The sequence below is a fragment of the Pseudophryne corroboree genome, chromosome 9 (genome assembly GCF_028390025.1).
Source record: "Pseudophryne corroboree isolate aPseCor3 chromosome 9, aPseCor3.hap2, whole genome shotgun sequence".
NCBI lineage: Eukaryota > Metazoa > Chordata > Amphibia > Anura > Myobatrachidae > Pseudophryne > Pseudophryne corroboree.
The window spans coordinates 22,543,273-22,565,113 of record NC_086452.1 but is presented as its reverse complement, the minus strand read 5'-3'; the positions used below and the strand labels follow the sequence as shown (position 1 = coordinate 22,565,113).

General features: G+C 49.8%; 1 protein-coding gene across 9 annotated transcripts in view; it reads left to right on the top strand.

Annotated features, from left to right (window-relative positions):
- The window catches only part of MSH4 (mutS homolog 4), a 344,804-nt gene that overhangs the window by 207,803 nt on the left and 115,160 nt on the right, over positions 1-21,841 (top strand). For all 9 annotated transcript variants that reach the window (XR_010186549.1, XM_063939054.1, XM_063939055.1 and 6 more), the window contains exon 12: positions 14,912-15,036. Coding sequence is in view for 8 of the 9 variants with exons in the window: in XM_063939054.1 (XP_063795124.1) it covers positions 14,912-15,036 (125 nt within the window). In the remaining variant the exon portion in view is untranslated. The remainder of the gene's footprint in view (positions 1-14,911; positions 15,037-21,841) is intronic.

The following is a 21,841-nucleotide window of genomic DNA, read 5'->3' as shown; positions in this document are numbered from 1 at the left end:
GTGAATCCAGAAAATTTCCTGCGGTGGATTTTCAACTCGGACGTTTTCTCCTTTTCCTGCAAGCAGGAGTGGATGTGGGCCTGAGATTGGGCTCCATCAAGGTCCAAATCTCTGCCTTGTCCATCTTCTTTCAAAAGCAATTGGCTGTCCTTCCTGAGGTTCAGACCTTTTTGAAAGGGGTTCTGCACATCCAACCTCCTTTTGTGGCGCCGACGGCGTCCTGGGATCTAGATGTGGTGTTGCAGTTCCTACAATCAGCTTGGTTTGAGCCTCTACTGGAGGCTGACATCAAGTTTCTCACGTGGAAGGCGGTCACTTTGTTGGCCTTGGCTTCTGCTCGACGCGTGTCGGAATTGGGGGCTTTATCTTGTAAAAGCACTTATCTGATCTTTCATGAAGACAGGGCGGAACTAAGGACTCGTCCGCAGTTCCTGCCTAAGGTTGTATCGGCTTTTCAGATCAACCAGCCTATTGTGGTGCCAGTGGCTACTGACTCCTCAATTGCTTCAAAGGCCTTGGATGTTGTGAGGGCTTTGAAGATCTATGTGCAGATGACGACTCGTCATAGAAAAACTGACTCTCTGTTTGTCCTCTATGATCCCAAGAAAATTGGGTGTCCTGCTTCGAAGCAGTCGATTTCACGCTGGATCAGGTTCACTATCCAGCATGCCTATTCTACGGCAGGATTGCCGTGTCCAAAATCTGTTAAGTCCCACTACTCGTAAAGTGGGTTCTTCCTGGGCGGCTGCCTGGGCTGTCTCGGCACTACAGCTTTGCTGAGCTGCTACTTGGTCTGGTTCGAACACGTTTGCCAGGTTTTACAAGTTCGACACTTTGGCCTCTGATGACCTCAAGTTTGCTCAAGCCGTCTTGCAGGAGCCTCCGCGCTCTCCCTCCCGTTCTGGGAGCTTTGGTACATCCTCATAGTACTAATATGGACCCCAGCATCCTCTAGGACGTAAGAGAAATTAGGATATTAATTACCTGAAACGGTAAATCCTTTTCTTGTAGTCCGTAGAGGATGCTGGGCGCCCGCCCAGCGCTTCGTTTTCCTGCATTGGTTTTATAGTTCGGTTCTACCTGGTTCCTAGGTAAGTTCTGCATTGTTTACTGTTTCAGCTGTTGCTGAGTTGTTCCGGCATGTTGGCCGGGTTTGTCTGTTGTGTGAGCTGGTATGAATCTCGCCAGTATCTGTGTATTTCCTTCTCTCGAAGTATGTCGTCTCCTCGGGCACAGTTTTCTAGACTGAGTCTGGTAGGAGGGGCATAGAGGGAGGAGCCAGCCCACACTATTAAACTCTTAAAGTGCCAATGGCTCCTGGTGGACCCGTCTATACCTCATGGTACTAATATGGACCCCAGCATCCTCTACGGACTACGAGAAAAGGATTTACCGTTTCAGGTAATCAAAGTCCTATTTTAATTTAAGCAAGAACATTTATAAGTCTTCAAATACCCTCCTAATAACACTATTCAAACACACAAAGGTGACCCACGCCATTAACACAATCCTTACTGTACTGTACTGATTAACGTAAGACCCCAATGAGGCAGGAAGTGAAAGCGGAAGTTACTTTAATGAAAACCTTTTACACTTTCCACTGCGTGCATTTTATTCCAGGCGCCCAGTGTGGGCACAGACTGCGGCTCCACAGATCAGCATGTGGACATGCACCTTGGTGTGTGAGACAAGTAATAGGTGTGTTTGTGCACATTCTCAAATTATTATTATTATCCTTTCTCTAACGTCCTAAGTGGATGCTGGGGACTCCGTAAGGACCATGGGGAATAGCGGCTCCGCAGGAGACTGGGCACATCTAAAGAAAGCTTTAGGACTATCTGGTGTGCACTGGCTCCTCCCCCTATGACCCTCCTCCAAGCCTCAGTTAGATCTCTGTGCCCGAACGAGAAGGGTGCACACTAGGGGCTCTCCTGAGCTTCTTAGTGAAAGTTTTAGTTTAGGTTTTTTATTTTCAGTGAGACCTGCTGGCAACAGGCTCACTGCATCGAGGGACTAAGGGGAGAAGAAGCGAACTCACCTGCGTGCAGAGTGGATTGGGCTTCTTAGGCTACTGGACATTAGCTCCAGAGGGACGATCACAGGCCCAGCTTGGATGGGTCCCAGAGCCGCGCCGCCGGCCCCCTTACAGAGCCAGAAGGCAGAAGAGGTCCGGAAAATCGGCGGCAGAAGACGTTTGTCTTCAACAAGGTAGCGCACAGCACTGCAGCTGTGCGCCATTGCTCTCAGCACACTTCACACTCCGGTCACTGAGGGTGCAGGGCGCTGGGGGGGGGCGTCCTGAGACGCAATAAAAAACACCTTGGATGGCAAAAAATGCATCACATATAGCTCCTGGGCTATATGGATGCATTTAACCCCTGCCAGAATACATAGAAAAACGGGAGATAAGGCCGCCGATAAGGGGGCGGAGCCTATCTCCTCAGCACACTGGCGCCATTTTCCCTCACAACTCCGTTGGAGGGAAGCTCCCTGTCTCTCCCCTGCAGTCACTACACTACAGAAAGGGTTAAAAAAGAGAGGGTTGGCACTAATTACGCGCAGTATTAAAGATACAGCAGCTATAAGGGGAAAAACACTTATATAAGGTTATCCCTGTATATATATATATATAGCGCTCTGGTGTGTGCTGGCAAACTCTCCCTCTGTCTCCCCAAAGGGCTAGTGGGGTCCTGTCCTCTATCAGAGCATTCCCTGTGTGTGTGCTGTATGTCGGTACGTTTGTGTCGACATGTATGAGGAGAAAAATGATGTGGAGACGGAGCAGATTGCCTGTAATAGTGATGTCACCCCCTAGGGGGTCGACACCTGAGTGGATGAACTGTTGGAAGGAATTACGTGACAGTGTCAGCTCTGTATAAAAGACAGTGGTTGACATGAGACAGCCGGCTACTCAGCTTGTGCCTGTCCAGACGTCTCATAGGCCGTCAGGGGCTCTAAAGCGCCCGTTACCTCAGATGGCAGATATAGACGCCGACACGGATACTGACTCCAGTGTCGACGGTGAAGAGACAAATGTGACTTCCAGTAGGGCCACACGTTACATGATTGAGGCAATGAAAAATGTTTTACACATTTCTGATAATACGAGTACCACCAAAAAGGGGTATTATGTTCGGTGAGGAAAAACTACCTGTAGTTTTCCTGAATCTGAGAAATTAAATGAGGTGTGTGATGATGCGTGGTTTTCCCCCGATAACAACTGATAATTTCTAAAATGTTATTGGCATTATATCCTTTCCCGCCAGAGGTTAGGGTGCGTTGGGAAACACCCCCTAGGGGGGATAAAGCGCTCACACGCTTGTAAGGGCTCTACCCTCTCCTGAGATGGCCGCCCTTAAGGATCCTGCTGATAGAAAGCAGGAGGGTATCCTAAAATGTATTTACACACATACTGGTGTTATACTGCGACCAGCAATAGCCTCAGCCTGGATGTGCAGTGCTGGGTTGGCGTGGTCGGATTCCCTGACTGAAAATATTGATACCCTAGATAGGGACAGTATATTTTTGCCTATAGAGCATTTAAAAGATGCATTTCTATATATGCGTGATGCACAGCGGAATATTTGCCGACTGGCATCAAGTCTAAGTGCGTTGTCCATTTCTACCAGTAGAGGGTTATGGACACGTCAGTGGTCAGGTGATGCGTATTCCAAACGGCATTTGGAAGTATTGCCTTATTAAGGGGAGGAGTTATTTGGGGTCGGTCTTTCAGACCTGGTGGCCACGGCAAAAGCTGGGAAATCCACGTTTGTACCCCAGGTCGCCTCTCAACATGAGAAGACGCCGTATTATCAGGCGCAGTCTTTTCGTGGACAAGGGGCAAAAGGTTCCTCATTTCTGCCCCGTGACAGAGGGAGAGGAAAAAGGCTGCAGAAATCAGCCAGTTCCCAGGAACTGAAACCCTCTCCCGCCTCTGCCAAGCCCTCAGTATGACGCTGGGGCTTTACAAGCAGAATCATGCACGGTGGTGGGCCCGTCTCAATGAATTTCAGCGCGCAGTGGGCTCACTCGCAAGTAGACCCCTGGATCCTTCAGGTGATATCTCAGGGGTACAAATTAGAATTCGAGACGTCTCCCCCTCGCCGTTTCCTAAAGTCGGCTTTACCGATGTCTCCTTCTGACACGGAGACAGTTTTGGAAGCCATTCACAAGCTGTATTCCCAGCAGGTGATAATCAAGGTACCCCTCCTGCAACAGGGAACGGGGTATTATTCCACACTGTTGTGGTACCGAAGCCAGACAGCTCGGTGAGACCGATTCTAAATCTAAAATCTTTGAACACTTACATACAAAGGTTCAAATTCAAGATTGAGTCACTCAGAGCAGTGATTGCGAACCTGGAAGAAGGGGACTACATGATGTCTCGGGACATCAAGGATGCTTACCTTCATGTCAAAATTTACCCTTCTCACCAAGGGTACCTCAGGTTTATGGTACAGAACTGTCACTATCAGTTCAGACGCTGCCGTATGGATGGTCCACGGCACCCCGGGTCTTTACCAAGGTAATGACCGAAATGATGATATTCCTTCGAAGGAAGGGAATTTTAGTTACCTTACTTGGACGATTCCCTGATAAGGGTAAGATCCAGAGAACAGTTGGAGGTCGGTGTAGCACTATCTCAGGTAGTGTTGCGGCAGCACGATTGGATTCTCAATATTCCAAAATCGCAGCTGGTTCCGACGACTTGTCTTCTGTTCCTAGGGATGATCCTGGACACAGTCCAGAAAAAGGTGTTTCTCCCGGAGGAGAAAGCCAGGGAGTTATCCGAGCTAGTCAGGAACCTCCTAAAACCGAGCCAAGTCTCAGTGCATCAATGCACAAGGGTTCTGGGTAAAATGGTGGCTTCCTACGAAGCAATCCCATTCGGCAGATTCCACGCAAGAACTTTCCAGTGGGACCTGCTGGACAAATGGTCCGGGTCGCATCTTCAGATGCATCAGCGGATAACCCTGTCACCAAGGACAAGGGTATCCCTCCTGTGGTGGTTGCAGAGTGCTCATCTTCTAGAGGGCCGCAGATTCGGCATTCAGGACTGGGTCCTGGTGACCACGGACGCCAGCCTGCGAGGCTGGGGAGCAGTCACACAGGGAAGGAATATCCAGGGCTTATGGTCAAGCCTGGAGACATCACTTCACATAAATATCCTGAAGCTAAGGGCCATTTACAATGCTCTAAGCTTAGCAAGACCTCTGCTTCAAGGTCAGCCGGTGTTGATCCAGTCGGACAACATCACGGCAGTCACCCACGTAAACAGACAGGGTGGCACAAGAAGCAGGAGGGCAATGGCAGAAGCTGCAAGGATTTTTCGCTGGGCGGAAAATCATGTGATAGCACTGTCAGCAGTATTCATTCCGGGAGTGGACAACTGGGAAGCTGACTTCCTCAGCACGACCTCCACCCGGGAGAGTGGGGACTTCACCCAGAAGTCTTCCACATGATTATAAACCGTTGGGAAAAACTCGACAGGTATTGCGCCAGGTCAAGGGACCCTCAGGCAATAGCTGTAGACGCTCTGGTAACACCGTGGGTGTACCAGTCAGTGTATGTGTTCCCTCCTCTGCCTCTCATACCCAAGGTATTGAGATTGATAAGATGGAGAGGAGTAAACACTATTTCTCTATCGTCCTAGTGGATGCTGGGGTTCCTGAAAGGACCATGGGGAATAGCGGCTCCGCAGGAGACAGGGCACAAAAAGTAAAGCTTTAGGATCAGGTGGTGTGCACTGGCTCCTCCCCCTATGACCCTCCTCCAAGCCTCAGTTAGATTTTTGAGCTGCTTAGAAAAGTTTAGCTTAGGTTTTTTATTTTACAGTGAGTCCTGCTGGCAACAGGATCACTGCAACGAGGGACTTAGGGGAGAAGAAGTGAACTCACCTGCGTGCAGGATGGATTGGCTTCTTTGGCTACTGGACATTAGCTCCAGAGGGACGATCACAGGTACAGCCTGGATGGTCACCGGAGCCTCGCCGCCGGCCCCCTTGCAGATGCTGAAACGAGAAGAGGTCCAGAATCGGCGGCAGAAGACTCCTCAGTCTTCTTAAGGTAGCGCACAGCACTGCAGCTGTGCGCCATTTCCTCTCAGCACACTTCACACGGCAGTCACTGAGGGTGCAGGGCGCTGGGAGGGGGGCGCCCTGGGAGGCAAATGAAAACCTTTTTTGGCTAAAAATACCTCACATATAGCCTCCGGGGGCTATATGGAGATATTTAACCCCTGCCAGAATCCATTAAAGAGCGGGAGACGAGCCCGCCGAAAAAGGGGCGGGGCCTATCTCCTCAGCACACAGCGCCATTTTCCCTCACAGAAAGGCTGGAGGGAAGGCTCCCAGGCTCTCTCCTGCACTGCACTACAGAAACAGGGTTAAAACAGAGAGGGGGGGCACTAATTTGGCGTTAGAAATATATAAAAGATGCTATAAGGGAAAACACTTATATAAGGTTGTCCCTATATAATTATAGCGTTTTTGGTGTGTGCTGGCAAACTCTCCCTCTGTCTCTCCAAAGGGCTAGTGGGTCCTGTCCTCTATCAGAGCATTCCCTGTGTGTGTGCTGTGTGTCGGTACGTGTGTGTCGACATGTATGAGGACGATGTTGGTGAGGAGGCGGAGCAATTGCCTGTAATGGTGATGTCACTCTCTAGGGAGTCGACACCGGAATGGATGGCTTATTTAGGGAATTACGTGATAATGTCAACACGCTGCAAGGTCGGTTGACGACATGAGACGGCCGACAAACAATTAGTACCGGTCCAGACGTCTCAGAAACACCGTCAGGGATTTTAAAACGCCCGTTTACTTTAGTCGGTCGACACAGACACAGACACGGACACTGAATCCAGTGTCGACGGTGAATAAACAAACGTATTCCTTATTAGGGCCACACGTTAAGGGCAATGAAGGAGGTGTTACATATTTCTGATACTACAAGTACCACAAAAGAGGGTATTATGTGGGATGTGAAAAAACTACCGTAGTTTTTCCTGAATCAGATAAATTAAATGAAGTGTGTGATGATGCGTGGGTTCCCCCCGATAGAAAATTATGGGCGGTATACCCTTTCCCGCCAGAAGTTAGGGCGCGTTGGGAAACACCCCTTAGGGTGGATAAGGCGCTCACACGCTTATCAAAACAAGTGGCGGTACCGTCTATAGATAGGGCCGTCCTAAAGGAGCCAGCTGACAGGAGGCTGGAAAATATCATAAAAAGTATATACACACATACTGGTGTTATACTGCGACCAGCGATCGCCTCAGCCTGGATGTGCAGAGCTGGGGTGGCTTGGTCGGATTCCCTGACTAAAAATATTGATACCCTTGACAGGGACAGTATTTTATTGACTATAGAGCATTTAAAGGATGCATTTTCTATATATGCGAGATGCACAGAGGGATATTTGCACTCTGGCATCAAGAGTAAGTGCGATGTCCATATCTGCCAGAAGATGTTTATGGACACGACAGTGGTCAGGTGATGCAGATTCCAAACGGCACAAAGGTGTATTGCCGTATAAAGGAAGAGGAGTTATTTGGGGTCGGTCCATCGGACCTGGTGGCCACGGCAACTGCTGGAAAATCCACCGTTTTTACCCTAAGTCACATCTCTGCAGAAAAAGACACCGTCTTTTCAGCCTCAGTCCTTTCGTCCCTATAAGAGTCATATCTGGCCAGGGATAGAGGAAAGGGAAGAAGACTGCAGCAGGCAGCCCATTCCCAGGAACAGAAGCGTTCCACCGCTTCTGCCAAGCTCTCAGCATGACGCTGGGACCGTACAGGACCCCTGGATCCTACATGTAGTATCCCAGGGGTACAGATTGGAATGTCGAGACGTTTCCCCTTCGCAGGCTCCTGAAGTCTGGTTTACCAAGGTCTCCCTCCGACAAGGAGGCAGTATGGGAAACAATTCACAAGCTGTATTCCCAGCAGGTGATAATCAAATTACCCCTCCTACAACAAGAAAAGGGGTATTATTCCACATTATATTGTGGTACTGAAGCCAGAAGGCTAGGTGAGACCTATTCTAAATCTAAAAAAATTTGAACACTTACAAAGGTTCAAATCAAGATGGAGTCACTCAGAGCAGTGATAACGAACCAGGAAGAAGGGGACTATATAGTGTCCCGAGACATCAGGGATGCTTACCTCCATGTCCAAAATTTGCCCTTCTCACTAAGGGTACCTCAGGTTTGTGGTACAGAACTGTCACTATCAGTTTCAGACGCTGCCGTTTGGATTGTCCACGGCACCCCGGGTCTTTACCAAGGTAATGGCCGAAATGATGATTCTTCTTCGAAGAAAAGGCGTCTTAATTATCCCTTACTTGGACGATCTCCTGATAAGGGCAAAGTCCAGGGAACAGTTGGAGGTCGGAGTAGCACTATCTCGGATACTGCTACAACAGCACGGGTGGATTCTAAATATTCCAAAATCGCAGCTGATCCCGACGACAAGTCTGCTGTGCCTAGGGATGATTCTGGACACAGTCCAGAAAAAGGTGTTTCTCCCGGAAGAGAAAGCCAGGGAGTTATCCGAGCTAGTCAGGAACCTCCTAAAATCAGTGCATCATTGCACAAGGGTCCTGGTAAAGATGGTGACTTCCTACGAAGCAATTCCATTCGGCAGATTTCACGCAAGAATTTTTCAGTGGGATCTGCTGGACAAATGGTCCGGATCGCATCTTCAGATGCATCAGCGGATAACCCTATATCCAAGGACAAGGGTGTCTCTCCTGTGGTGGTTACAGAGTGCTCATCTTCTAGAGGGCCGCAGATTCGGCATTCAGGATTGGATGCTGGTGACCACGGAGGCCAGCCCGAGAGGCTGGGGAGCAGTCACACAAGGAAAAAATTTCCAGGGAGTGTGATCAAGTCTGGAGACTTTTCTCCACATAAATATACTGGAGCTAAGGGTAAATTTATAATACTCTAAGCTTAGCAAGACCTCTGCTTCAAGGTCAGCCGGTATTGATCCAGTGGGAAAAACATCACGGCAGTCGCCCACGTAAATAGACAGGGCGGCACAAGAAGCAGGAGGGCAATGGCAAAAACTGCAAGGACTTTTCGCTGGGCGGAAAATCATGTGATAGCACTGTCAGCAGTGTTTCATTCCGGGAACGAAAACCGGGAAGCAGACTTCCTCAGCAGGCACGACCTCCACCCGGCAGAATGGAAACTTCATCGGGAAGTTTTCCACATGATTGTAAACCGTTGGGAAATACCAAAGGTGGACATGATGGCGTCCCGTCTGAACAAAAAACGGGACAGGTATTGCGCCAGGTTAAGAGACCCTCAGGCAATAGCTGTGGACGTTCTGGTAACACCATGGATGTACCAGTCGGTGTATGTGTTCCATCCTCTGCTTCTCATACCTAAGGTACTGAGACTTATAAGACGTAGAGGAGTAAGAACTATACTCATGGCTCCGGATTGGCCAAGAAGGATTTGGTACCCGGAACTTCAAGAGATGCTCACAGAGGACTTGTGGCCTCTGCCGCTAAGAAGGGACTTGTTTCAGCAAGTACCATGTCTGTTCCAAGACTTACCGCAGCTGCGTTTGACGGCATGGCGGTGGAACGCCGGATCCTAAGGGAAAAAGGCATTCCGGAAGAGGTCATTCCTACCCTGGTCAAAGCCAGAAAGGAGGTGACCGCACAACATTATCACCACATGTGGCAAAAATATGTTGCGTGGTGTGAGGCCAGAAAGGCCCCACGAAGAAATTTCAACTCGGTCGATTCCTGCATTTCCTGCAAACGGGAGTGTCTATGGGCCTCAAATTGGGGTCCATTAAGGTTCAAATTTCGGCCCTGTCGATTTTCTTCCAGAAAGAAGTGGCTTCAGTTCCTGAAGTCCAGAAGTTTGTCAAGGGAGTATTGCATATACAACCCCCTTTTGTGCCTCCAGTGGCACTGTGGGATCTCAACGTAGTTCTGGGATTCCTCAAATCACATTGGTTTAAAACCAGTCAAATCTGTGGATTTGAAGCATCTCACATGAAAAGTGACCATGCTCTTGGCCCTGGCCTGGACCAGGCGAGTGTCAAATTGGTGGTTTTTTTCTCAAAAAAGCCCATATCTGGTTGTCCATTTGGACAGGGCAGAGCTGCGGACTCGTCCCCAGTTCTCTCCCTAAGGTGGTGTCAGTGTTTCACCTGAACCAGCTTATTTTGGTGCCTTGCGCCTACTAGGGACTTGGAGGACTCCAGGTTGCTAGATGTTGTCAGGGCCCTGTAAATATAGGTTCCAGGACGGCTGGAGTCAGGAAAACTGACTTGCTGTTATCCTGTATGCACCCAACAAACTGGGTGCTCTTGCTTCTAAGCAGACTATTGCTAGTTGGATGTGTAATACAATTCAGCTTGCACATTCTGTGGCAGGCCTGCCACAGCCAAAATATGTAAATGCCCATTCCACAAGGAAGGTGGGCTTATCTTGGGCGGCTGCCCGAGGGGTCTCGGCTTTACAACTTTGCCGAGCGGCTATTTAGTCAGGGGCAAACACGTTGGTAAAATCCTACAAATTTGATACCCTGGCTAAGGAGGACCTGGAGTTCTCTCATTCGGTGCTGCAGAGTCATCCGCACTCTCCCGCCCGTTTGGGAGCTTTGGTATTATCCCCATGGTCCTTTCAGGAACCCCAGCATCCACTAGGACGATAGAGAAAATAAGAATTTACTTACCGATAATTCTATTTCTCGGAGTCCGTAGTGGATGCTGGGCGCCCATCCCAAGTGCGGATTATCTGCAATAATTGTACATAGTTACAAAAATCGGGTTATTATTGTTGTGAGCCATCTTTTCAGAGGCTCCGCTGTTATCATACTGTTAACTGGGTTCAGATCACAGGTTGTACAGTGTGATTGGTGTGGCTGGTATGAGTCTTACCCGGGATTCAAAATCCTTCCTTATTGTGTACGCTCGTCCGGGCACAGTATCCTAACTGAGGCTTGGAGGAGGGTCATAGGGGGAGGAGCCAGTGCACACCACCTGATCCTAAAGCTTTACTTTTTGTGCCCTGTCTCCTGCGGAGCCGCTATTCCCCATGGTCCTTTCAGGAACCCCAGCATCCACTACGGACTCCGAGAAATAGAATTATCGGTAAGTAAATTCTTATTATTCGTGGCTCCGGATTGGCCAAGAAGGACTTGGTAACCGGAACTTCAAGAGATGCTCACGGAGGATCCGTGGCCTGTACCTCTAAGAAGGGACCTGCTCCAGCAAGGATCCTGTCTGTTCCAAGACTTACCGCGGCTGCGTTTGACGGCTTGGCGGTTGAACGCCGGATCCTGAAGGAAAAAAGGCATTCCGGATGAAGTCATCCCTATCCTGATCAAAGCCAGGAAGGATGTAACCGCAAAACATTATCACCGCATTTGGCGAAAATATGTTGCGTGGTGCGAGGCCAGTAAGGCCCGACGGAGGAAATTCAACTGGGTCGATTCCTACATTTCCTGCAAACAGGAGTGTCTATGGGCCTGAAATTGGGGTCCATTAAGGTTCAAATTTCGGCTCTGTCAATTTTCTTCCAAAAAGAACTAGCTTCAGTCCCTGAAGTTCAGACGTTTGTAAAAGGGGTACTGCATATACAGCCTCCTTTTGTGCCTCCAGTGGCACTTTGGGATCTCAATGTAGTTTTTGGGTTCCAAAAGTCACATTGGTTTGAACCACTTAAATCTGTGGAGTTAAAATATCTCACATGGAAAGTGGTCATGCTGTTGGCCCTGGCCTGGGCCAGGCGCGTGTCAGAATTGGCGGCTTTATCCTGTAAAAGCCCTTATCTGATTTTCCATTCGGACAGGGCGGAATTGAGGACTCGTCCTCAGTTTCTCCCTAAGGTGGTTTCAGCGTTTCACCTGAACCAACCTATTGTGGTGCCTGCGGCTACTAGGGACTTGGAGGACTCCAAGTTGAATGACGTTGTCAGGGCCTGAAAATATATGTTTCCAGGACGGCTGGAGTCAGGAAATCTGACTCGCTGTTTATCCTGTATGCACCCAACAAGCTGGGTGCTCCTGCTTCTAAGCAGACTATTGCTCGTTGGATTTGTAGTACAATTCAGCTTGCACATTCTGTGGCAGGCCTGCCACAGCCAAATATCTGTAAATGCCCACTCCACAAGGAAGGGGGCTCATCTTGGGCGGCTGCCCGAGGGGTCTCGGCTTTACAACTTTGCCGAGCAGCTACTTGGTCAGGAGCAAATACGTTTGTAAAATTCTACAAAATTGATACCCTGGCTGAGGAGGACCTGGAGTTCTCTCATTTGGTGCTGCAGAGTCATCCGCACTCTCCCGCCCGTTTGGGAGCTTTGGTATAATCCCCATGGTCCTTACGGAGTCCCCAGCATCCACTTAGGACGTTAGAGAAAATAATAAGTTACCAAAAAATCGGGTTATTGCTGTAGTGAGCCATCTTTTCTAGAGGCTCCTCTGTTATCATGCTGTTAACTGGGTTCAGATCACAAGTTGTACGGTGTGATTGGTGTGGCTGGTATGAGTCTTACCCGGGATTCAAAATCCTTCCTTATTGTGTACGCTCGTCCGGGCACAGTATCCTAACTGAGGCTTGGAGGAGGGTCATAGGGGGAGGAGCCAGTGCACACCAGATAGTCCTAAAGCTTTCTTTAGATGTGCCCAGTCTCCTGCGGAGCCACTATTCCCCATGGTCCTTACGGAGTCCCCAGCATCCACTACGGACTACGAGAAATAGAATTATCGGTAAGTAAATTCTTATTTTATCTGTATGGCGCCAAAAGGGTTCTGCAGCACATAAAGTACATAAACAAATTACGGAAACAAGAAAACGGTATCTTACAGTACAAAGCATCGTCGGACATGGTTTATAAACATTGCTACATCAGCAGTCATAACACTCAAATATGCAGCAGGGAGGCAGAAACCAAAGGTTAGGTACTGTCGATGGGAGCATGGAGCAGATAATAGTATAAGTAAGAGAAGGAGAAGCACATGAGGGAAGAGGGCCCTGCTCATGAGAGCTTACATTCTAAATGGGAGAGGCAGACAGACAGGGGTGACACAGATGGGGTCGCCAGTGAGCATGGAGCTGTGGGTTAGAATGAGAGCTGGAAGGCTTTGATGAAGAGGTGGGTCTTGAGAGATGGCTTGAAGTTTTGTAGAGGTGGAGAGTCTTATAAGGAGAGGGGGAGAATTCCAGAGATAGGAAGCACCACGGGCAAAATCTTGGTGCAGCAGTGAAATGCCACTAAAGGTGGGTACACAGTAGGCGATGTGATCGGTGAGCGACATCGCCTAGTTTGGCCCCCTCCCGAGCCGGGCTGCCTGATGGCATACACACTGTGCAGTATCGTTAATGACGTCAGCCGCTGCCGGTCCGTGCGTGCAGCTCATGGACAATAGTCCAAACTGAGCTGCAAGCACAGCTGAGGGACGGTGACGATATGCGATGCGCGGGGCCGCGCTTTGATCATCATCCGCAGCATACACACTGGACTTTATAGTAAACAATGTCGCTCAGGAAGCTCAAAATGAGCAACATTGTTTACTTTATCGGCAAGTGTATACCCAACTTTAGTGTATCTGACAAACTAAAGCTGCTAAGTAAGGATTATGGGGGTCATTCCGACTTGATCGCTTGCTGCAGTTTATCGCAGCGATCGGGTCGGATCTGCGCATGCGCCCGAAGGCCGTTGTAGTGTAGCGATCGCCTCTGCCTGATTGACGCTTCGCTCGCCATGCCTCGGGCATGGTGCCTTCGCTCCGCTACCGCTTCGCTCGGCACAGATTACCATTCCAATCGTAGTCCACGTGGATCGTAAAGTATGGAAAAGTTCCCCAAAAGAAAAAAAAGTAAAAAAAACTCATGTTGACCTTTTCATGTGTCGACCTTTCATGTGTCGACCATTTTCATGTGTCGACCATGTGTCCATGTCGACCATGTCAATGTCGACCAATAGTGGTTGACCTAATGACTGTCGACCATAACATGGTCGACCATCTGAACGGATACCCAGCTTGACTGGCCTTCAGGGGCACAGAGGAAAACCCCTGTGGGCCCCACTGCCTGAGGGCCCATCCCCTCCTGTAAGATCAGGTTCCAGGCTGTACACCCAGAGTACACTTTGTTACTCTATTAGAAGGTCAGTTACCTGGTGGAGCAGGACCTCTGATGAACAGGGGAGCTTCATTCTTTTCTATAGGAGCCTAGTCATGGCACAGCCCTGTCCTTTTCTCTTGTCGGCTGTGGGCTTTATGACAGTGAGCACAGTTCCTGCCAGTGACTGTAATGGGTGGTCTTCTGTATGCCGGCGGTCGGGCTCCCGGCGCTCAGTATACCGGCGCCGGGAGCCCGACAGCCGGCATACCGACACTTATTTTCCCTCGTGGGGGTCCACGACCCCCATAGAGGGAGAATAAAATAGTGTGGCGCGCAAGGGGCTCATTTGCGCTCGCCACGCTGTCGGTAAGCCGGCGGTCGGGCTCCCGGCGCCGGGATGCTGGTCGCCGGGAGCCCGACCGCCGGCCAGCCGTAGTGAACCCACTGGAATGGCACTGTACTAGAGCTCTGTATTCATACACTAACCTACAATTAAGTGATCCCACTGGTAAGAGCTTAGATAGTTGAATTCTTTTTACAATGGGAGTGTATTCACCTTTACTAGGCCCAATGCAGGGCTCATTGAGTTTTAGACGCTGGCCTGTCAGTAGCGGGGTCCCCCAACATATGTAGAGAATAATATGCACTGCTATTTATGAACCTTCCCGTCCACCAGCAATGCAGCGTCACATCATGCTATGGCTGGGAACTTTTGGTAATAAAATAAAGGTCTTATGGAGAACCATATATAATTGTCAGTTACACGGGTGATAGCGCTGGCATGCTTTGTACTCTGAACTAGCTGTGAGGCTTTATCCCTATACAGGAATGATATCACAGCTGGCTGACAAGTACAACCTGCCTCTGAAGACCAGTTTCAGTACCTCTCGCGGATTCTTCATCCAGGCCAACATAGAGAGCAGTGCGCCTCTCCCTGCAGAGTTTGTCAAGGTACATTGTATATATAATACTAGCTATAGTGTATTGTACTAGGAGGCGATATAGGTGACTGTCCCCCCAGTGTTGGGCCAGACATTCTGTGGCTCTCCAGCTATTGCGGAACTACAACTTAGAGTGTTTGGATTAGCATGCTGAGGTTTGTAGTTCCACAGCAGCTGGAGGCCATCAGGTTGTGTAAGCTTCAGTAAGTTGGCTGTCAACCTGTTGTTGCTGTACATGGACACTAGATGGTGTGATTTAATGTGTTCCTCTTATATGAGCACATAACGTTGGGGGTAATTCAGATCTGATCGCTGTGAGATCAGATCTGAACAGCGCATGCGTGTGAGCCGCAATGCGCTGGTGCGTCGCACAACAGCGACAGGCTTTTGCGCCAAGTGACGGGATGGGGCGAAAAATCCAAATGCACGGGCGTACACAAGGTAATTGACAGGAAGAGACCGTTTGTGGGTGGCAACTGACCGTTTTACCGGAATGTCCGGAAAAACGCAGGGTGGGATTAGCTGTATTCAGGGAGGGTGTCTGAAGTCAGCTCCGGCCCCGATCAGCAGGATTCCATCACAGCGGCTGAGTAAGTCCTGGGCTGCGCAGAGACTGCACAAACTGATTTATGTGCAGCTCTGCTACCAAAGCGTGCGCACACTTACACAGCGTTTTCCCCTTGCCCTGTAGGAGGCGACTATCTGATTGCAGGGCAGCAAAAAACGCAGCCCAGCGATCAGATTTGAATTAGGCCCATTGAGCGACAGGCTTCGGCTTACTGATACAGTAGGTGAATGTCACAGGCGATGAGCACCCTGGTCATTTTCAGCCTGTCTGGCTAGCTGGGTAGATGCATTCATGTAATGAAAGTGTTTGCAAAGGATATGACATCATCATGTGAATTAGCAGGCACGATCCCTGAATATGGTTTGTTATATAATTATAGTCAATGGCCCTAATTCAGACCTGATCACTAGCAGGCGATTTTTGTACTGCTGTGATCAGTTAGTCGCCGCCTACAGGGGGAGTGGGTTTTCGCTGTGCAAGTGTGCGGACGCATGTGTAGCAGAGCTGTACAAACAGATCTTGTGCAGTCTCTGCGCAGCCCAGGACTTACTCAGCCGCTGCGATCACTTCAGCCTGTCCGGGACCGGAATTGATGCCAGGAACCCGCCCTGCAAACTCTTGGACACACCTGCGTTTCTCCAACCACTCCATGAAAACGGTCAGTTGCCACCCACAAACGCCTTCTTCCTGTCAATCTCCTTGCGTTTGCCGTGTAAATGGATTCTTCGCACAAACCCATCGCTAAGCGGCGATCCGCTTTGTACCCATGCGACGCACCTGCGCATTGCGGTGCATACGCATGCGCAGTTTAGACCTAATCGCCCGCTGTACGAAAACACAGCCTAGTGATCAGGTCTGAATTGCCCCCAATATCCCATTATAAAACACTCTGAAAATGGAATCTTGTTGTTCTAGTGTGCGGGACGTGTCCGTTGAGTACTTCTGTGCAGGAAGATAGACATGTTCAACTGAAAGAGGCACAATTCAATAGTTCATCATATTCTAAAATGAGCATGGTGCCTATCAGTGATATGTTACTTTTTCCAAGTATTTCTCTGACGTCCTAAGTGGATGCTGGGACTCCGTAAGGACCATGGGGAATAGCGGCTCCGCAGGAGACTGGGCACAACTAAAAGAAAGCTTTAGACTACTGGTGTGCACTGGCTCCTCCCACTATGACCCTCCTCCAGACTTCAGTTAGAATCTTGTGCCCGGCTGACCTGGATGCACACTAGGGGCTCTCCTGAGCTCCTAGAAAGAAAGTATATTTTAGGTTTTTTATTTTACAGTGAGATCTGCTGGCAACAGACTCACTGCAGCGAGGGACTAAGGGGAGAAGAAGCGAACCTACCTAACTGGTGGTAGTTTGGGCTTCTTAGGCTACTGGACACCATTAGCTCCAGAGGGATCGACCGCAGGACCCGACCTTGGTGTTCGTTCCCGGAGCCGCGCCGCCGGCCCCCTTACAGAGCCAGAAGCAAGAAGTGTTCCGGAAAATCGGCGGCAGAAGACTTCAGTCTTCAACAAGGTAGCGCACAGCACTGCAGCTGTGCGCCATTGCTCCTCATGCACACCTCACACTCCGGTCACTGATGGGTGCAGGGCGCTGGGGGGGGGGCGCCCTGAGGGCAATATAAGACACCTTGGCTGGCAAATCTACACCATATATAGTCAGGAAGGCTATATAGGTGTAAAAATACCCCTGTCAGAATTCCAGAAAAAGCGGGAGAAGTCCGCCGGAAAAGGGGCGGGGCCATCTCCCTCAGCACACTGGCGCCATTTTTCCCTCACAGCTCCGCTGGAAGGACGCTCCCTGGCTCTCCCCTGCAGTGTCAAGCTACATAAGGGTAAAAAAGAGAGGGGGGCACTAAATTTAGGCGCAGTATAAATATAAAATAAGCAGCTATAAGCGAAAACACGCATTTATAGTGGGATCCCTGTGTTATATAGCGCTCTGGTGTGTGCTGGCATACTCTCTCTCTGTCTCCCCAAAGGGCTTTGTGGGGTCCTGTCCTCTGTCAGAGCATTCCCTGTGTGTATGCGGTGTGTCGGTACGGCTGTGTCGACATGTTTGATGAGGAGGCTTATGTGGAGGCGGAGCAGATGCCTATAAATGTGATGTCACCCCCTGCGGGGTCGACACCTGAGTGGATGGTGCTGTGGAAGGAATTACGCGACAGTGTCGACTCCTTGCATAAAAGGTTTGACGACATACCAAATGTGGGACAGCCGGCTTCTCATCCTGTGCCTGCCCAGGCGTCTCAAAAGCCATCAGGGGCTCTAAAACGCCCGCTACCTCAGATGGCAGACACAGATGTCGACACAGATACTGACTCCAGTGTCGACGACGATGAGACTAATGTAACTTCCAGTAGGGCCACACGTTACATGATTGAGGCAATGAAAAATGTGTTGCACATTTCTGATGTTACCCCCGGTACCACAAAAAAGGGTATTATGTTTGGAGAGAAAAAACTACCAGTAGCTTTTCCTCCATCTGAGGAGTTAAATGAAGTGTGTGAAGAAGCGTGGGCTTCCCCTGATAAGAAACTGGTAATTTCTAAGAGGTTACTAATGGCGTACCCTTTCCCGCCAGAGGATAGGTCACGTTGGGAAACATCCCCTAGGGTGGATAAAGCGCTCACACGCTTGTCAAAGAAGGTGGCACTACCGTCTCCGGATACGGCCGCCCTGAAGGAATCTGCTGATAGAAAGCAGGAGGCTATCCTGAAGTCTATATATACACACACAGGTGTTATACTGAGACCAGCTATTGCTTCAGCATGGATGTGCAGTGCTGCAGCTGCGTGGTCAGATTCCCTGTCGGAAAGTATTGATACCCTGGACAGGGACACTATATTGCTAACTGTAGAGCATATTAAAGACGCACTTTTATACATGAGGGATGCACAGAGGGATATTTGCCGGCTGGCATCTAAAATAAGTGCAATGTCCATTTCTGCCAGGAGAGGGTTATGGACTCGGCAGTGGACAGGAGATGCAGATTCTAAAAGGCACATGGAAGTTCTGCCTTATAAGGGTGAGGAGTTGTTCGGGGATGGTCTCTCGGACCTAGTTTCCACAGCAACAGCTGGGAAGTCTACATTTTTACCCCATGTTCCCTCACAGCCAAAGAAAGCACCATATTATCAGGTACAGTCCTTTCGGCCCAATAGGGGCAAGTGGGTTAGGGGCGCGTCCTTTCTGCCCAGAGGCAGAGGTAGAGGGAAAAAGCTGCAACATACAGCCAGTTCCCAGGAGCAAAAGTCCTCCCCCGCTTCCTCTAAGTCCACAGCATGACGCTGGGGCTCCACAGGCGGAGCCAGTTACGGTGGGGGCCGTCTCAAATATTTCAGCAATCAGTGGGCTCACTCACGGGTGGATCCCTAGATCTTTCAAGTAGTATCTCAGGGGTACAAGCTGGAATTCGAGACGTCTCCTCCCCGCCGTTTCCTCAAATCTGCCTTACCAACCACTCCCTCAGGCAGGGAGGCAGTGTTACAGGCAATTCACAAGCTGTATTCACAACAGGTGATAGTAAAGGTGCCCCTACTTCAACAAGGACGGGGTTACTAATATTCCACAATGTTTGTGGTACCGAAACCGGACAGTTTGGTGAGACCCATTTTAAATTTGAAATCCTTAAACACATATATAAAAAAATTCAAGTTCAAGATGGAATCGCTCAGGGCGGTTATTGCAAGCCTGGACGAGGGGGATTACATGGTATCACTGGACATCAAGGATGCTTACCTGCATGTCCCCATTTACCATCCTCACCAGGAGTACCTCAGATTTGTGGTACAGGATTGTCATTACCAATTCCAGACGTTGCCGTTCGGTCTATCCACGGCTCCGAGGGTCTTTACCAAGGTAATGGCCGAAATGATGATACTCCTTCAAAAGAAGGGAGTTTTAATTATCCTGTACTTGGACGATCTCCTGATAAAGGCGAGGTCCAGGGAGCAGTTGTTGGTCGGGGTAGCACTATCTCGGGAGGTGCTACAACAGCACGGCTGGATTCTAAATATTCCAAAGTCACAGCTGGTCCCTACGACACGTCTACTGTTCCTGGGGATGGTTCTGGACACAGAACAGAAAAAAGTGTTTCTCCCGGAGGAGAAGGCCAAGGAGCTGTCATCTCTAGTCAGAGGCCTCCTGAAACCAAAACAGGTGTCGGTGCATCACTGCACGCGGATCCTAGGAAAGATGGTAGCTTCCTACGAAGCAATTCCATTCGGCAGGTTCCATGCAAGAACCTTTCAGTGGGACCTGTTGGACAAGTGGTCCGGATCGCATCTTCAGATGCATCGGCTGATAACTCTGTCTCCAAGGACCAGGGTGTCTCTGCTGTGGTGGTTGCAGAGTGCTCATCTTCAAGAGGGCCGCAGATTCGGCATATAGGACTGGGTCCTGGTGACCACGGATGCCAGCCTTCGAGGCTGGGGGGCAGTCACACAGGGAAGAAACTTCCAAGGACTATGGTCAAGTCAGGAGACTTCCCTGCACATAAATATTCTGGAACTAAGGGCCATTTACAATGCCCTAAGTCAGGCAAAACCCCTGCTTCAAAACCAGCCGGTACTGATCCAGTTAGACAACATCACGGCGGTCGCCCATGTAAACCGACAGGGAGGCACGAGAAGCAGGACGGCGATGGCAGAAGCCACAAGGATTCTCCGATGGGCGGAAAATCACGTGTTAGCACTGTCAGCAGTGTTCATTCCGGGAGTGGACAACTGGGAAGCAGACTTCCTCAGCAGGCACGACCTCCACCCGGGAGAGTGGGGACTTAATCCAGAAGTCTTCCAAATGATTGTAAACCGTTGGGAAAGGCCACAGGTGGACATGATGGCGTCCCGCCTCAACAAAAAGCTAGAAAAGTATTGCGCCAGGTCAAGAGACCCGCAGGCGATAGCTGTGGACGCTCTAGTGACACCGTGGGTGTACCGGTCGGTTTATGTGTTCCCTCCTCTTCCTCTCATACCAAAGGTACTGAGGATAATAAGGAGAAGAGGAGTAAGAACTATACTCATTGTTCCGGATTGGCCATGAAGAGTTTGGTACCCGGAACTTCAAGAAATGATCTCAGAGGACCCATGGCCTCTGCCGCTCAGACAGGACCTGCTGCAGCAGGGGCCCTGTCTGTTCCAAGACTTACCGCGGCTGCGTTTGACGGCATGGCGGTTGAACACCGGATCCTGAAGGAAAAGGGCATTCCGGAGGAAGTCATTCCTACGCTGATTAAAGCTAGGAAACGGCAAACCATTATCACCGCATATGGCGTAAATATGTTGCGTGGTGCGAGGACAGGAAGGCCCCAACGGAAGAATTTCAGCTGGGCCGTTTCCTGCACTTTCTACAGTCAGGGGTGACTATGGGCCTAAAATTGGGTTCCATTAAGGTCCAGATTTCGGCTCTCTCGATTTTCTTCCAGAGAGAACTGGCTTCACTACCTGAAGTTCAAACTTTTGTTAATGGAGTGCTGCATATTCAGCCCCCTTTTGTGCCTCCAGTGGCACCTTGGGATCTCAACGTGGTGTTGGATTTCCTGAAGTCACATTGGTTTGAGCCACTTAAGACCGTGGAATTGAAATATCTCACGTGGAAAGTGGTCATGTTGTTGGCCTTGGCTTCGGCCAGGCGTGTATCAGAATTGGCGGCTTTGTCATGTAAAAGCCCTTATCTGATTTTCCATATGGATAGGGCAGAATTGAGGACTCGTCCCCAATTTCTCCCTAAGGTGGTATCAGCTTTTCATCTGAACCAACCTATCGTGGTGCCTGCGGCTACTAAAGACTTGGAGGCTTCCAAGTTGTTGGACGTAGTCAGGGCCCTGAAAATTTATGTTTCCAGGACAGCTGGAGTCAGAAAGACTGACTCTCTATTTATCCTGTATGCGCCCAACAAGTTGGGTGCACCTGCTTCAAAGCAGACTATTGCTCGCTGGATCTGTAGTACGATTCAGCTTGCACATTCTGCGGCTGGACTGCCGCATCCTAAATCAGTGAAAGCCCATTCCACGAGGAAGGTGGGCTCTTCTTGGGCGGCTGCCCGAGGGGTCTCGGCTCTACAACTTTGCCGAGCAGCTACTTGGTCGGGGTCAAACACATTTGCTAAATTCTACAAGTTTGACACCCTGGCTGAGGAGGACCTAGAGTTTGCCCATTCGGTGCTGCAGAGTCATCCGCACTCTCCCGCCCGTTTGGGAGCTTTGGTATAATCCCCATGGTCCTTACGGAGTCCC